Source organism: Macaca fascicularis, chromosome X (genome assembly GCF_037993035.2).
Source record: "Macaca fascicularis isolate 582-1 chromosome X, T2T-MFA8v1.1".
NCBI classification, from domain to species: domain Eukaryota; kingdom Metazoa; phylum Chordata; class Mammalia; order Primates; family Cercopithecidae; genus Macaca; species Macaca fascicularis.
The window spans coordinates 72,514,213-72,532,480 of NC_088395.1; the positions used below are offsets into that span (position 1 = coordinate 72,514,213).

Here is an 18,268-nt window from a genome sequence, read left to right on the forward strand (position 1 = left end):
AAACAAGTTCTTAGAGACCTATGAAGATACTTAGATAACCAAACAATAACAGTGGGAGACTGCAACACCCCAATGACAGTGTTGGACAGATTATCAAGAGATAATATTAACAAAGACATTTGGGACATAACCTTGACATTCAACCAAATGTACCTAACAGAAATCTACAGAACACTCCACCCCACAACAACAGAATATACATGCTTCTCATCTGCACATGGCACATACTCTAAGATCGACCACATACTCAGTCATAAAGCAATTCTCACAAATTAAAACCAAAATTATACCAACCTCATTCTTAGATCTTAGCAAAATAAAACCGGGAATCAATACCAAGAAGATATCTCAAAACCATACAATTACATGAAAATTAAACAACTTGCTCCTGAAGGACTTTTGAGTAAGCAATGAAATTAAGGCAGAAATCAAATTCTTTGAAACTAATGAAAACAAAAGTGCAATTTACTATAATCTCTGGGACACAGGTAAGGCAGTATTAAGAGGACAGTTTATGACACTAAATGCCCACATTAAAAAGAAATATCTTAAAGTAACATCCAAATATCACATCTAGAAGAACCAGAGTAACAACAGCAAACTAACAACAAAGCTAGCAGAATAAAAGCAATAACCAAAATCAGAGCTGAACAGAATGAAATGCAGATGAGTAAAACCATAAAAAGATCAATAAAACCAAAATGTGGGTCTGTGAAATAACAAATAAAATGGATAGGTTACTATCTAGGTTAATAACAAAGAGAGAAGTTCCAGATAAATGCAAACAGCAAAGACCAAGGGGATATTACCACTAGCTTCACAAAAATATAAAAAACCCTCAAAGGCTATTACAATCACCTCTGTGCACACAAACTAGAAAACCTACAAGAAATTGGGTAAATTCCTGGAAAGATACAAGCTCCAAAATTGAATCAGAAATAAATGGAAAGTGATAACAGACCAATAATGAGTTCTGAAATTGAATTAGCAATTAAAAAAAAAAAAAAACCTATGAAGCAGAAAAAGCCCTGGAATAGTCAGCTTTACGGCCCAAGTCTATGAGATATACAAAGAAGAGCTAGTACCAATCCTACTAACACTATTCCAAAAAATCAAAAAGGAGGGAAACCTCTCTAACTCACTCTATGAGGCAATAATCATCTTTATACTAAAACCCGGCATAAACACAACAAAAGAGAAAACTTCAGGCCAATATGCCTGATGAACTTAGACACGAAAATACTCAACAAAATCCTAGCAAATAGAATCTAGCAGCACATCAAAAAGCTAATCCACCGTGATCAGCTAGGCTTTATTCCTGGTATGTAAGGCTGATTCAGCATGTGCAAATCAATATATGTGATTTACCACATAAAGAGAACAAAAAACAAAAACCACATGATTATTTCAGTAGATACAGAAAAGGCTTTTTGATTAAATTTAGTATCCCTTCATGTTAAAAATCCTCAACAACTAGGCTTTGAAGGATTATACCTAAAAATAACAGCCATGTATAATAAACCCACAGCCAGCATCATACTGAATGAACAAAAGGGAAGCATTCCCCTTGAGCATTGGAACGAGACAAGGAAGCCCACTCTCACTACTCCTATTAAACATAGCACTGGAAATCCTAGCTAGAGAAATTAGGAAAGAGAAAGAAAGGCATTCACTTTGGAAGAGAAGTCAAGCTATCATATAAATGATATAATTCTATACCTAAAATATCATGTAGTCTCTGCCCAAACACTCCTAGAACTGATAAACAACTTTAGTAAAATCTCATGATACAAAATCAATGTGCAAAAATTAGTAGCATTTCTACACACCAGTAGCATCCAAGCTGAGAGCCAAATCAAGACTGCAATTTCATTCACAATAGCTACAAAAAGAATAAAATACTTACGAATAGAGCAATTCAGGGAGGTGGAAGATGTCTGCAACAGAATTACAAAACACTGCTCAAAGAAATCAGAGATGACATAAACAAATGGAAGAAGATTCCATGTTCATGGATAGAAAGAATCACTATTGTTAAAATGGCCATACCACCCAAAACAATTTGTAGATTCAATGGTATTCCTATCAAACCACTAAGGACATTCTTCACAGAATTAGAAAAAACTATTTGAAAATAAACATGGGGCCAAAAAAGAGCTTGAGTAGACAAGACAATACTAAGCAGAAAAAAAAAAAAAAAAAAAAAAACCTGAAGACATGACGTCATCCAACTTTAAACTATACTACAAGGCTATGGTAACCAAAACAGTGGGGTATTGGTACAAAAGCAGACACATAGACCAATATATCAGGTTAGAGAATGAAAAAATAAAGCTGCACACATAAAACCATCTGATCTTTTCCAAATATGACAAAAGCAAGGAATGGGAAAAGAAGTCCCTAGTCAATAAATGGTGCTGGGATAAATGACTAGCCATATGCAGAAGATTGAAACTGGACCCTTTCTTTAATCATATACAAGAATCAACTCAAAATGGATTAAAGACTCAAAAGTAAAACCTAAAACTATAAAGCCCCTAGAAGAAACCTAGGACATATCATTATGCACATAGGCCTTGGCAAGATTTTATGACAAATACTCCAAAAGCAATTGTAGCAAAAACAAACATTGTCAAGTGGAATCTAATAAAACTAAAAAGTTTCTGTACAAAATAAACTACCAACAAAGCCAACAGACAATCTACAGAATGGGAGAAAATATTTTCAAACTATGTATCCAACAAAGGTCTAATATCCAGAATCTATAAAGAACTTAAATCAACAAGCAAGAATCAAACAACCTTATGGACAAAGGACATGAACAGATACTTCTTGAAGGCATAGACGTTATATCCTGTGGCCAAAAAGCATATGAAAAAATTCTCAACAACACTAATTATTAGAGAAATGCAGATCAAAACCACAATGATATGCCATCTCACACCAGTCAGAGTAGCTGTTATTAAATAGTCAAAAGCTAACAAATGCCAATGAGATTGTGGATAAAAGGGAATGCTCATACACTGCTGGGAAAAATGTAAATTAGTTTAGTCACTGTAGAAAGCAGCTTGGAGATTTCTCCAGGAAATTAAAACAGAATTACTGTTTGACCCAGCAGTTTTATTAATGGATATATAACCAAAGAAATATAAATAATTCTATCATAAAGACACCTGACGTGTGTATTCATCACAGCACTTTTCATGATAGCAAAGACACGGAATCAATCTTCATGCCAACAGTGTATTGGATAATAAAAAGTGGTACTATTCACTATGGTATACTAGGTATCCATGAAAAAGAATGACATAATTTTGAGGCAACATAGATGGAACTGGAGGCCATAATCCTAAGTGAACTAATGCAGAAACAGAAACCCAAATACTGCAAGTTTTCACTCACAAGTGGGAGCTAAACTTTGAGTACAAGTGAGTACAGGGCGTACTTGAGGGTAGAGCATGCCAGGAAGCTAAGGATCAAAAAGCTAGTTAGGTCTTCTTGTTGAATTGAACCCTGTACCATTACGGAATGCTCTTCTTTGTCTTTTTTGATCATTGTTGGTTTAAAATCTGTTTTGTCTGAAATTGGAATAGCAACTCCTGCTTTCTTCTGTTTTCCATTTGCTTGGTGGATTTTTATTCATCTCTATACTTTGACCCTATAGGTGTCATTACATGTGATATGGATGTCTTTTAAACAGCATACAGTTGAGTCTTGCTTCTTTATCCAACTTGGCACTACATGCCTTTTCATTGAGGCATTTAGCCCGTTTACATTAGGTTATTATTGATACATGTAGGTTTGATCCTGTCGTTGTGTTGTTACCTGGTTATTATGAAGACTTGATTGTGTGCTTTCTTTATAGTGTCAATGGTCTATATATTTAAGCATGTTTTTGTGGTCACTGGTAAGGGTCTTTCCTTTTCCATGTTTGGCACTTCCTTAATGACCTCTTGTAAGGCAAGTGTGATGATAACTAATTCCCTTAGCATTTGCTTGCCTGAAAAGGATCTTAGGATCTCATTTCTCCTTCTCCTATACAGCTTAGTTTCACTAGTTATGAAATTCTTGGTTTGAATTTCTTTTCTTTAAAGATGCTTTATATAGGCCCCCAATCTCTTCTGACTTGTAGAGTTTCTGCTGAGAAGTACACTGTTAGCCTGATGGGGTTTTGTTTACAGGTGACCTGCCCCTTTCCTCTATCTGTCTTTAACATTTTTTTTCCTTCATTTTGACCTTGAAGAAAACTGAAGACTGTGCACACTAGGAATAATCATCTTGTATAGTATCTTTGAGGTGTGCTCTGCAATTCCTGGATTTGAATGCTGGCTTCTCAAATGAGCTAGGTGAAATTTTCATGGATATTTTCAAGTGTGTTTTTCAAGTTGCTTGCTCTCTCCCTTTTTCAGGGTTGTCAATGAGTCATAGATTTGGTATCTTTATATAATCTCATATTTCTCAGAGATTTTATTCATTCTTCTATTTTTCTTTATTTTTGTCTTAGTGGGTTATTTTAGAGAACTAGTCTTTGAGCTCTGAGATTCTTTCCTCAGCTTGGTTGATTCTGCTGTTAATACTTGCAATTTTATTATGAAATTATTGAGGTGAATTATTCAGTCCTATTAGATTAGCTTGGTTCTTTCTTAAAATGTCTATTTTCTTTTATCTCCTGTATCATTTTATTGTATTACTTAGATTATTTAAATTGGGTTTCTACTTTCTCCTGAATGTTGATCTTCATTCCTATCCATATTCTGAATTTTATTTCTGACATTTTACCCATTTCAGCCTGATTAAGAACCATGGCTGGATAACTAGTGTGGTCATTTGGAGGTAAGAGGACCCTCTGGCTTTTTGAGTTTTCAGAGTTTGTGTGCTGATTCTTTTTCATCTGTGTATGCTGATGTTCCTTCAGTCTTTGAAGTTGCTGTCTTTCGGATAGGTTTTTCTTGCTTTTGTATTCTTTGATGCCTTTGGGGGTTTGATTGTGGTGCAAGGTGGGTTCAGTGAAATGGTTTTGATTCTAGTCCACTCTTTGGTCTTTAAATAACTCCCTCTGATTACTGTCTCTGTGCCTGTGTTTCTTTTGTTGGGTGTTCTTGTCCATGAAGCTCCCTTAAGCAAACGCTGCAGTTGCAGACAGGCCATATCCTTGCCGGGTCAGCTGTAATCTGCTGTCAGAGTGTGTCCTGGGGGAACTTGGGGTTGTGCCTGCCCACAGAGTTCCAGCAGAAGTGGGACTACTGGATTGGAAGCTCTAGCAGATGTGGCCTGTCTGGCCATGAGAGGAGGTAGATGGAATTAATTGCCCTGTTGTCCGGGTATTTCCTGGGACAGCAGGAAGCTGAACAGGACTGAGTACAGACAGAGTGAGACTGTTGGGTTAGAAAATTTAGCAGGCATTACCTGCCTGGCTACCAGTGGCAGGAGTGGGTGGGATTGTCATTCCTGCCATCTGGGTGCTTTTTAAGACAGCAGAGGCTACAGATGTTGGCTGAGTTTAGGTAGAAGTGAGACCACTGTGTCAGAAGCTGATGCTGAGCCCTGTCTGATGAGGAGCAGTAGGGCAATCTTACTCCTTCTAGGCACCATGACTTTAGTCTCTATTGGGGCTGTGGTGTCAGTACTGGTCTATTCTGTGGCTTAAGACTTGTAGAGTTCCTCTTGGAGTCAAGAGTTTCCCCTGCAAAACATCCAGGTGGTTCTCTGCCTCAGTCTAGAAGCATGGTGGGGGTGGTGTAGGGGGGCCAGGGTGATTCTGCTGTTCCCAGTCTTGCATAGGTTCCTGTGGAGGATGTGAATTTCCCAGAATATTCTTACTTACTCACCCTTCCCCCTGTTGGAGAGGTTCTTCTGGCTCTTTGCTGTGCCCATACAGCCCGGTGCTCAGCTTCCCTCTTCCCTGATCTCCGTAGCCCTACTGCCTTGATGAATCCTGACATGGTTTCTCTGTTGATTGGCCCGAAGGGACAGTGTTTACTAACCTTTTTGTTTCCTCTCTGTGAGAGTGGAGTACATTTGCTGCTTTTATTCTGCCATATTGGCCCCTCCCACTCTCTCCTTTTTGAAGGGCCATTTTGTCAAATATAGAATTCTTTGATGAAGAGTATTTTTTTTTCTGTCAGCACTTTAAATATGTCAATTGACTTATTTCTAACCTCCATGGTCTCAGAGAAGAAATTGGCTATTAATCTTATTGAGAATTTCTTTTCTGTGACAAATCTTGTTTTGCATCTTTTCAGGTTCTCTTTATCTTTATTTAAATAGTTTCATTACAATGCTCCTTGGTGTGGGTAGAGTTTTGCTAAGCCTACTTTTAGTCAGTTGAGCTTCTTGGATGTATAGATTCATATGTTTTGTCAAATGTGAGACATTTTTAGCCATTATTTTTTCAGATGTTTTTTCTCCTTTCTCTCTCCCCCTTCTTTGACTTCCATAATGTATGTATTAATCCACTTGTCATGTTATCCTACAGGTCCCGTATGCTCTGTTCACTTTTCTTCATTATTCTCTCCTCCTGCTCCTCATACTAGATATTTTAAATTGTCCTATCATCAAGTTATCTGACTCTGCCTTCTGCCTGCTCAAATCCGCTGTTTAACTCTTCTAGTGAATTAAAATTTCAATTTTACTTTTCTATTCTAGAATTTGTTTGGTTCCTTCTTATTTCTGTATCTTTATTTATATTTGAATTTTGTTCAGATACAGTTTTAGGAGCTTTTCTTTACTTTTTATTTATGTTTTCAGTTCTTTAAGCATATTTAAACAGCTGTTATAAGTAATTATTTCAGTGAAATCGTGGGAACAAAAGTCAAGTTACATGAACCAAAGAGTGAAAAGGAGTTGTGGGAATGAAAATAGGGAGTATCAACAACTTTTCTCAAGGCTTATTTTAAAGGGTATTAAAAAATGGGATATTGTAGTTCGATAGAAATGTGTGACTAAGGTAGGTTTTTTAAATGGCATAGTTTGGGCTGAACTGCCCAATACCACAGCCACTAGTTACATATGGCTATATAAACTTAAATTCATTATAATTAAATTATAAATTAAGTTCTTCAGTTATATTAGCTACATATGACTACTGTATTGGACAGCACTGAAAGCTCCTCTAATTTGCACCATCTTCCCTTTCTTTCTTCCAGTTACAAATAATAAGGCATCTTTTCTCTAATTAAATATTAATTCCTATCATTCATGCTCTGGATCCCATTTCCTCTCCATTTTTTTTTTTTTTTTTTTTTTTACTTACCTAAGTCCTATGGTTATTATCTCTCTCTCTCTTCCACCTAATTATCAGTCTCTCCCTCTCTGCTAGATCGACACACTCTAGTACAGTAGTACTACTTCATTCCTGGTTTCACTTTCTATGCGTTCAGTTATTCATGGTCAATCATAATCTGATAATATTAAGTGAAAACTTCCAGAAATAAACAATTTAAAAGTTTTAAATTTTGTATCATTATAAGTGCTGTGATAACATCTCATACTATCCCACCTGGGATGTGAATCTTTCCTTTGTCCAGCATATCCACACTGGATATGCTACCTGCCCATTTGGCACTCAGCTGTCTCAGTTACCAGATCAACTGTCACAGTTTTGCAATGCTTGTTTTAAAGTAGCTTTTATTTTAGTTAATAAAGGCCCCAAAGTGCTAGAGTAGTGATGCTGGCAATTTGTATGTGCCAAAGAGAAGCCATATAGTGCTGCTTTTAGTGAAAAGGTGAAAATTCTTGAATTAATAATGAAAAAAGTTGTATGCTAAGGTTGCCAAGATTGATGGTAAGAACGAATATTCTGTCTATGGAATTGTGAAGAAGGAAAAATAAATTCATGCAAGTTTTTCTGTAGCACCTCAAACTACAAAGGCTATGGCCACAATGTGTGATAAGTGCTTAGTTAAGACGAAAAAGGCATTACATTTGTGGGTGGAAGATAAAAACGGAAATGTGTTTCAATTGACAGTAATCAGCTTCAGTACTATCTGTGCTTTCAGATTTCCACTGGTTTTGGAATGTATCCTGCATGGATAGAGGGGACTACCGTATAGTGAGAGAAATTTGCGGATTTTACAATAGTGTAATGAGAGTTTTTGTCTGATGGTTTCAATTTTCTGATTCAGATCTGAGTAAAGGCCATTAGTGTTGTGGAGGTGGGTGCGCTGGGGTAGGAGGTTTGAAGGAAAGGAAAAAATGTGTGAAATTGTTGATTCAAAGGGTAGAAAAACAAACTTTTCTGAGAAATGGAATAAGACTGATGAACAGCACAGAGGACCCACGTGAGGTTTCAGATAATGAATTCCAAGAAAAGTCAATTTTCTTGTTTTATTTTTGTTTTTTTTTTTTTTTGTCTTTTGATTTTCAATTTGCAAAGATTTTTAAAAATTATCCTGTTACTGGGAATACAGTGTAATGTGCACCACTCTTGAAAGTTTGGTGCGTTTCCATCTAGACTTCTTATTGGTTTGGTGCATTTCCATCTAGTCTTCTTTCTCTGTATTTGCATACACTTTCATACAAATATATTACTTTAATAACTAAAAATTGTTATTTGTTAACTTTACGTTAAAATAAAAAGAAAGAGATGGGTAGAGAAAAATAAAGCAATGAAAGGGGAATGCAAGATTGGTGAGTGAACCAGGAGGCAATGGTGTTTGGAAGTCAAATAGAGTTTTAAGAAAAGGATGGTCTAAGGGGTCAGATAGTGCAAATGGTAAGAATAGTGTCTGAATTCCATCCATATTTCCATTCCTCACCCTTGAACGGCTAGGAAGTCTTCATCTGGCTGACCAGGTAGGCAGACTGGCTTGGAAGTTGTTTTGAGATGCTATAGCTAGAAGGTTCTATTGTAGACTGGAAGACAGCCCAATATGGGAAGTGCCAGAGGAGATACAGTTTGGAACTCACTTTCTTTAATTAACCTCTGATTCTTGAAAGAATGAACAAAAGTTTTTTTTGGTTTGTTTGCTTGTTTTTTAAATCTGAAAACAAAACGTATCTGTAACATTTACTCTAATGCAGTCTGACTCAGTATCATATTGCTCCACAGGTTTTAGCTACTTTTCCTTAATGAGGAGATGGATGCTTGACATTACAGCAGATGATTCATAAACTTCATATGGCTAACTTCTTAGGTTGGAGCACATTTAGTAAAGAAGTAGCTCAGAGCAAATGAAGATGTGATATCAGGTTTGGGACCTTCAGTGAAAATGGAAGTGGTCAGGCACTGCTAGTTCCATTCATTCAATTGTAAAAGCTAGATTCTAAAGTACAGGAGCAAAGCTGCAATGGGAGACGGACCTAACATGCAGAAGTGAAGTGGAGAAAGAGACTTGAATCAGAGTAAGAGAGCATCAGGAGCTAAGAGAGGAGGTTTCTGAGTAGTTGCTGGAGACACCTTTATGGTATCCAACATTTGCATATTTTTGGATGATTGTGTGTTAGCATATTGTTTTAGCTAAGCTTTCAGGAATGAGACACAAGATCAGGAAAGAAAGAAAGGATTTAAATTATCTATTTCTTTTGATAGTGTCTTAGTCCATTTTGCTTGCTATATAAAGGATTACCTGAAGCGGGGTCATTTATAAATAAAGGAGATTTATTTGGCTCATGTTTCTTCACACTATATAAGAAGCATGGCACCAGCATCTGCTTCTACTGAAGGCCCAAGAAAGCTTTCAGTTGTAATGGAAGGTGAAAGGGGAGCAAGTGTGTTACATGATGAGAGAGGGAGCAAGAGACAAGGAGAGGAGGGGTGCCATGATCTTTTAAACAATCAGCTCTTGTGTGAAGTAATAGACCAAGAACTCACTCATTGCTGAGCGGACAGCACCAAGCCATTCGTGAAGGATCTACTCCTATGACTCTCCCATTAGGTGGCACCTCCAGCACTGGGGATCAAGTTTCAGCATGATATTTGGAGGGGACAAAAATTCAAACTACATCAGATAGCATGAAAGTGTTGGAGGCTGTATTAGTTTGCTAGGGCTGCCATTATGAAGTACCATAAACTGAGTGACTTAAACAACATAAATGTATTGTCTCATAATTCTGGAGGCCAGAATTCCAAATCAAGGTGTCAGCAGTTTTTTCTGTTTTTTTTTTTTTTTTTTTTTTTTTTTTGACTATGAAGAAAGACTCATTAAGGAGTATACAGGAAATGAGGAAGTAAAGAAAGTAGATGTCGGCAGGACTTTAAAAATACTTTGCCGTTGAAAAAGACAGAACAAGGGATTGCAGTAGCTTGAGGGTCACAGGAGAGAGAAAGGAGAGACTTGATCATGGCTTACATGGGGAAAGGAACAGGCATAGGAGAAGTAGAAGATCCAGGAGGAAGAGGAAATTCAAATCTGTCAAGAAGTGGGAGAAAGTATGAACCTTGAATTGGAGTAGGATCACTTCCCCCTCTGAGGCTCCAGGGCTTGGTAGATGTGGATAAAGAATGGAATTTTAAAGGATGAGAGTCTTTGTAGAGTAGTGGTAAAAGGAATTCTGAAGCTAAACTGCATGGGCTCAAATTTCAGCTATGATGTGTGATCCTTAGAAAATGATATAATATCTAAGAGTTGAAGCCTTAGTTATTTCATATATACAATGAAATTAATAGTAATATCTGTCTCATAGGGATTTTGAATTAATGTCTTATAAATGCTATGCAAGTTTTTGACAATATTATTCTTATTCTGTGAAATCTGAGTTGAATTCAGTTTTTTAGAGTGAGAAGGTAAGGAACAAATGAGGCTTGAGGAGTGTAGTGAAAGTCTGGAATTGTCACCAAGAGGAACAGGATTAAAAGCTATCGAACCAAATAGCACTGAGGACACAATGAGACTGGAAAATTGAAATTTGAAGAAGCAACACTACAGAAGGCTGTACAATTTTCCCCAGCTGTGTTCAACCACAGTTTAAGATCAGAAGAGGCAGATTATAAGATACACCTAGGGAGGTTACTGGTACCCAACTTTAGTGAACATGAGAATCACTTGGAGGGATTGTTATATTGCCCATAGGTTGCTGAGCCCACGCCCAGAGTTTCTGAATCTTCAGGTGTGGAGAGATTCCCAATAATTTGCATTTCTACAAACTGCTAAGTGAATTCTGATGCTGCTGGTGGAAGCAATATACTTTGAGGACCACTGATTTCCATGAAGTTATTATGGAGTGGGAGTGGTGAAGGGGATGCATTGTGTAGAATAGAGTAACAGGCAAGAATACATGAGAGTGCAGGATATTTGTAAAAGAGTAGTTCAAATGCTGACCATGGCAGTGAGGGAATTTGGACCAGATAGGGAAAAGGATGGAGTCAGGAGGGACCTGATTTAAAAAGGTAAAGGAGGGTAGGGATCTTCACAAGGACATAGCACTTATCCCAGTTTGTAATTCTACATGTTTTCTTTTTGTTGTTGTTGTTGTTGTTGTTGGTTTACTTGTATGTTGTTTCCTCTCCCAACTAGATTCTAAGAGGACAGGCACTATGTTGTTTTGTTTATGACTCTTTCCAACACTCAACATGTAGTATGTGTTCAATACAGCTTTGTTGATTGTATGGGTGAAAAAAAAAATTGCATGCTTTCACCTCTGACTCTTCTTCTTTAAGCTCTCCTCATTCCTTGAGATTCAGACCAAGCCTAAACTCTCCTATAACACTTTCTCCAGGGATTAATAAATCTAAACTCCTATAGTTGTTAAAGTCTTACAGTATAATTAACTTTTTTGATGTATAGATTAGTATAATCACCACCGCAATTAGGAATTAGAGCAGTTAACTCTCTTGCTATTCCCACCCTCTTTGAACCACTGATCTGTTCTCAATCCCTATTATTACATCTTTCCTAGAAAAAAAGATGCATATATATGTATACATATTCTATGATTTACGTAAGTGATATCTACATATAAATGGAATAATACAGTATGCAATCTTTCAGGATTAACCTTTTTCACACAGCATAATTCTCTGGAGATTCTTCTAAGTTGTTGTATGTGTCAATAGTTTACTGTTTTTAGCGCTGAGTAGTATTTCATGGTATGAATGTATCACATTTTGTACAACTTTTCACTGTTAAAGGGAATTTAGATTTTATCCAGTTATTGGCTCTTATTAATAAAATTGCTACGACTATGTGTATAGAGGCATTGATTGATTGATTGATTGAGGCAGAGTCTCACTCTGTCACTTAGGCTGGAGTTCAGTGGCACGATCTTGGCTAACTGCAACCTCTGCCCCCCAGGTTCAAGTGATTCTCGTGCATCAGCCTCCTGAGTAGCTGGGATTACAGGTGCCTGCCACCACACTAAGCTAATTTTTGTATTTTTAGCACAGATACGTTTTGCCATATTGGTCAGGCTGGTCTCAAACTCCTGACCTCAAGTGATCCACCTGCCTTGGCCTCCTAGTGTGCTGGGATTACAGGTGCTGTGTAGAAGCTTTTGTGTGAACATCATTCACATTTCTCTATGGTAGATACCTAGAACTAGGATTTCTGGATCATACAGTAAGGGGATATTTAACTTTATAAGGAACTGACAAACTTTTTTCCAGAGTGTCTGAACCATTTTACATTCCCATCAGCAAAGTGTGAGTGATTTAGTTGTTCCACATCCTTGCCAGCATTTGGTGTTATCACTGATTTTTAAAGGCCATTGTGACAGGTATGTAACGATATCTTGTAATTTTGATTTGCATTTTCTAAATGGCTAATAATGTTTAACATCTATCATATGTTTATTTGTCATTCTTATATCTTGTGTTGTGAAATATCAGTTCAGATTTTTTGCCTATTTTTAATTGGGTTGTTTTTATTTTGTTAAAATTTAAGTGTTCTTTATGTATTTTGGATACAAGAGTGAAGCCTTGACTACTACGGTCAGTCCCAGGCTCTCTGAGGAAATTATATTTAGGCTGATACTTGAATGTAGCATAGAAATCAGCCATATTAAGAAAGCTACAGGACAGCTTCAACTGCAGGTGTAAATACCTTGAGACAGGAATGATCTCAGTGTATTTAAGGAATAAGAAGAAGACAGTGTGGCTGTAGTATACTAAGAAAGATGAAGAATAATAAGAAATGAGTTTGTAGATATAAAGAAGGATAAGTAAGATCATGTAGAGTCTCGCAAGCCATGGTAGGGAATTTTTATTTAGTTTTACTCACAGTGAGGAGCTGTTGCAGAGATGTGGCATGGCTTATATTGTATTTTAAAAGGTTACACTTGTTGTTATGTGAATCACATGTTATGAGAGGAACAAGATAGGTGACAATTGTAGTTTTTCAGGTGACAGAAGATAATGGCACAGACTATGGTGGTAGCATATACTTTTCAGGTAGATCCCTCAGAATTTTGATGATGGATATGAGATGTGAGGGAGTGAGAATAATCAAAGATAACTCTTGAGGTTTTGGCTTTCATAACTGGTGGCACTCTCTAGTGAGAAAAGGAAGACTGAAGAGGAGAAGGTTTGGGTGAGAGGTCAAATATTTATTTTTAATATGTTGAGTCTGAGATAAAAACTAGACAAATGGAGGTGCCAAGAAGACTGTTGAATAAGTCTTGAACTCAGTGGAGAGGTTGGAGAGAAGTTCATGTAAACAGAACAACATGACAAAAGATACAGAGCTATGAAAGTATGAAGTATGACCAGAGGTGAGCAAGTGGTTAGGTTTGACCAGTATATATTTTGTAGAACCAGAAAGAGTAAGAGACATTGCTGGAAAGGCAGGCCAGGGCTGAGTTAGAGAGGGCTTAGCTGATGGGGAAATTTTTGGAATTTATTATTTGAATATGAGAGAGCCATTACAGGTCTTTGACAAAAGGTGTGACATGAACAAAGAAAGATTTTTGAAAGATTAATATCACACAGCCAAAACAATGTCACAAAAGAAAAACAAAGTTGGAGAACTCATACTTACTGGTTTCTAAACTTATTACAAAGTGTAGAACTCAAGACTGTGTGGCATTGGCATAAGGATAGGCAGATAGATCAACAGAATAGAATTGAAGATCCAGAAATAAACCCTCTCATTTTGGTCAACTGATTTTCAACAAAAGTGCCAAGACCTTTCAATGGAAAAAAAAAATAGTCTTTTCAATAAATGGTGCAGAGGCAACTGAATATCCACATACAAAACTATGAAATTGAACCTCTAACTCACAACATACAGAAAAATCAAAATCAACTCAAAATGGATCAAAGACCCAAATATAAAAGCTAAAGCTATACTTCTAGGAGAAAATAAATGAGCAAACATTCATAACCTTGGATTAGGCAATGGTTTCCTTTATACACCACTAAAAGCACAAGTGAACAAATAAATTGAAATAGCTTAAAATTTAAAGTATCCTTTAAAGGACACCATAAAAAGTGAAAAGGCAATCCACAGGATATGAAATAATTCCATAATCATATATCTGATAAGGGACTTGTATCCAGAATCCATAAGGAACTATTGCTTGATGTCATTGTTATTTGACAATGCTATTATCAAAAAACACATAACCGAATTTAAAATGGGCAAAGGATTTGAATAAACATTGCTCCCAAGAAGATGTTAAAATGGCTATTAAGCACAAGAGAAGATGCTCAATATTGTTAGCCATCAGAGAATTGGAAATAAAAACTGTAGTGAGATAACACTTTTCACATGCTAGGATAACGAAAATAATTTTTTTTAAAAAGCAGACGATAGCTAGTGTTCATGCAGATGTTGAGAAATTGGAACCCTAATATGTTGCTGGTGAGAATGCAAAATGGTGCAGGTGCTTTGGAAGCAGTTTGGCAATTCTTTAAGTGGTTAAACACAGCGTTACCATAAACTCAGGAATAAATGAAAACATATATCCACATAAAAACTTGTAAACAAATGCTGATAGCAGCACTATTCATAATAACTAAAAAGTGGAAATGACCCAAATGTTCATCAACTGAAGAATGAATGAATAAAATGTGGTATATCTATTCAATGGAATATTTGTCAATAAACACAATTAAGTATTGATATGTGCTACAACATGGATGGACAATGAAAACATATTAAATAAAAAATCAGTCACAAAATGAAATGTATGATATAATTCAATATCTATGGAATGCCCAAAGTGGACAAGTCTATAGAGACAGAAAGTAGAATATTGATTACCTTGGGTGGGGTGTGGTGGGGGTGGGTGGGTGGATGAGAGGGTGAGGGCAGTACAGGAGTTCTTTTGGTGGTAATGAAATGCAAAATGAATCGTGGTGGTTACAAACTTCTGGTAATATACTAAAAAACATTGAATTGAACATTTTAAATGGTTGAATTGTATTGTATGCAAATTATATCTCAATAAAGTTGTTAGAAAAGATTAATGTAACATTATTTGGAAGATGAATTGGAGAGGGCAAGGCTGGAGGCAGAGAAACATGTTAGGAGGCTTTGTAATGGTTCAGTTAAGAAAACAAGGGTCTAAACTAGGGCAAGAGTAATGATAATTGAAAGGAGAAGAGGATGGTTCTAAAATATAATGTAGAGGTAGAATCAATAAGACCTGCCATTTGGTTAGATGTTGAATTATGAAAGTGAAGAAGTAAAGAAGATTAAAGTTTTGAGTCTGAGTAAGTACAAGAGTGATAGTGTTATTTCTAGATAGACACTGGGAGCACAGATTGGGAAAGAGGGTGGTTTTTCAAAGGAGGGAGGTGAGTTCATACAATCTATTTTCCTGGTGCTGTCAGGACAATCTTTAAAATATATTCAGTATCTAATAGAATATTTGGAATTGGAGCTGAGTAACAAGGTGAGTCTGGCTGGAACTAAGTATTTAAGAGTCATTGATGCACAGATCATAGTTGACATCAGAAAGGTGACTAAAGGTTCCAAGGAGAGAGTATGGAAAGAGAGAAGAGAACTGAGACAGAACTTTGTGCAAACAACTGCATTTAGGAGACAGCAGCTGGAAAAAATAAACCACAGCAGAGAACCTCACCCTGCCTCCCCCGTCCCCTGCCTTCCCCGCAAAGATAAAGAGGATATTAAAAGCAGGAAAAAAAAGTAGCAAGGCTGCCTTACCAGAGTATTGGACCTGGGCCTTTGAGGAAAGGGAAAGCAGAAAAGAAAGGTTGAGGGTGTCCCAGGAGGGAGAAGCACAAGGTCACAAAAATAAAATGATGGAGAAAGGATGAAGATCTTAAAGAGGATGGGATTCACCCACCACTGCCTCTTGGGGAGACCTGGGAATTGAGAGAAATTTCTGACCCAGTGCAACTGGAGGTTCCTTGTTACACTTCCTAGGTGAGGTGCTCACTTATCAGTGGAATATCCCAGAAAGATCTGGCCCTGGGCCCAATGACTCTGCTTGTGTTTCCTGGATCTATTATTCTGCAGTGGATCCCATCAAGGTAAATACAAGATTGGCTACCTGGAAGTGGGTCAAACTCCTGGCAAAAAGAAGCTATTAACCAGGTGTAGTAAGAAGCTTGCTCCTGAGATACTACAGCCTAGAATTTGGGGAACATTCCTCAAAAGCTGGACTTATTTTAATAGACAGGAGGAGGGAGGAAGGGAATGGGCAGCACCAGATACTTGTCACAAAGATTTTCTTTCTTATCTTTTCATTTTGGATCCTATATAGTAACATGCTCTCATTACAAAAAAAAAAAAAAAAAAAAAAAAAAAAAAAAAAAAAAAAAAACAAAAAACAAAACCACACACAAGCAAACAGAAAACACAAAAGAAACCTGGGGTTGGTTGTACAGAGATTGAGGCTCTAGTCCCAAATTTGGTTATAGCATGCTTTTAGAATGACCTTAAATAAGTCATTCTGCCTCTGTTTCCTCATCTGGAAAATGGATTTATCGATCTAGCCATCCATCTACAGCCAGCCATTAACAATCATTTATTGAGTGCCTACCACATTTTAGGCATTTTACTTGGTGCTTTGGATGATATAAATTTAAGATACATTTCCACCTTCAAAGAGTATTGTCTAGTTAAGCAAGAGAGAACCTGGAGAAGGCATCACAATGGGAGGTGCATGTACTCTTGGCCTTAAAAGCTGAGTCACATTATGCCATCAGATAAGCGATATGATGATGGGGAGGGCATTGCAGGCAGAGGAAACAGCACAAAAAAGACACTAGGTTGTAAAGATGCTGGGTAGGCTAAGAGGTCAATAAATACTTTAGCCTAGATAAAGCATAGGTCAGATAGTGCATCTTAACTAAGTCCCAAGATAATTGTTAGAATGAATTCAAATAACATAGTGGGGTACTTATAAATGTAAGATATCATGAGGAAATGCTGAGAGGCACAGTGGGCTTGTATGAGAAACTGGCTCCCTGCAGAGTACTGCTACCCAGAAACAACTCCATCTCTTTCTGTCTCTCCCACTTCCTCCCTTCCTCAGGACATGTATAGTGGCCTGGTGGGGCCCTTGACTATCTGCCGAAAGGGCATCCTGGAGCCCCACGGAGGACGGAGTGACATGGATCGGGAATTTGCGTTGTTGTTTTTGATTTTTGATGAAAATCAGTCTTGGTATTTGGAGGAAAATGTGGCAACCCATGGGTCCCAGGATCCAGGCAGTATTAATCTACAGGATGAAACTTTCTTGGAGAGTAATAAAATGCATGGTCAGTAGTAAAAAAATCTACTCTTTTTCCAAAGCAGTCTCTACTGGTTACATGGGGATATCTAATAGGCCTATTACTATAAGGGAACATAATCCCAGAAAGGACACGAACATGGTAAGGTGAAATGAGAATGAGTCAGAAGAAGCATTTCCTACTATCGTACATTTACATATACAAAGGCAGATATGTGGTCCAGGTTAGATTGGGTGCCCAGAAAGCAGGAAGTTGACTGTGTAAAGTTGCCATGGTGATACCAGCAAATTTTAACATATTAGAGAAGGCAAAATGGACATGTATGACCTTCAATGTACTTGTCAAGCTGACTGCTTAGTGCCTCTCTATTTTAAAACCCTGAGTTTAGTCTCCCAATATCATCTTATTTATTTACTGCTCTAAATTTGGGACCAGTTATCTCAATGGATTCCAATACAGCCAGATGAAAGCTTGTATTTTAGTCTCTTTTTAAAAGAGTTTCCATTTATAGATGGAAGAATTGAAGAAGACAGCCTCAGTGAGAAGCATACTGGATTTATGTCAGATACAGGGAAGAACTTTCTGGTACTTGAATGGATTTTGGAGAGAAATTGTGCATCAAAGCCTTCCTTTGCTCGAGAGATCTGTGTAGCTTTTCAAAAACAAGAGAAAGAGGGGAGAGCATAAGTG

At 37.1% G+C, this 18,268-nt stretch overlaps 1 protein-coding gene across 14 annotated transcripts in view; it reads left to right on the plus strand.

Annotated features, from left to right (window-relative positions):
* The window catches only part of HEPH (hephaestin), a 92,787-nt gene that overhangs the window by 63,570 nt on the left and 10,949 nt on the right, over positions 1–18,268 (plus strand). For 10 of the 14 annotated variants that reach the window (XM_015444147.3, XM_074029220.1, XM_074029222.1 and 7 more), the window contains exons 16-17: positions 16,266–16,372; positions 17,380–17,605. The exons of the other annotated variants lie outside the window; for them this stretch is intronic. In XM_015444147.3, coding sequence (XP_015299633.1) covers positions 16,266–16,372; positions 17,380–17,605 — 333 coding nt within the window. The remainder of the gene's footprint in view (positions 1–16,265; positions 16,373–17,379; positions 17,606–18,268) is intronic. 14 annotated transcript variants of the gene reach the window in all.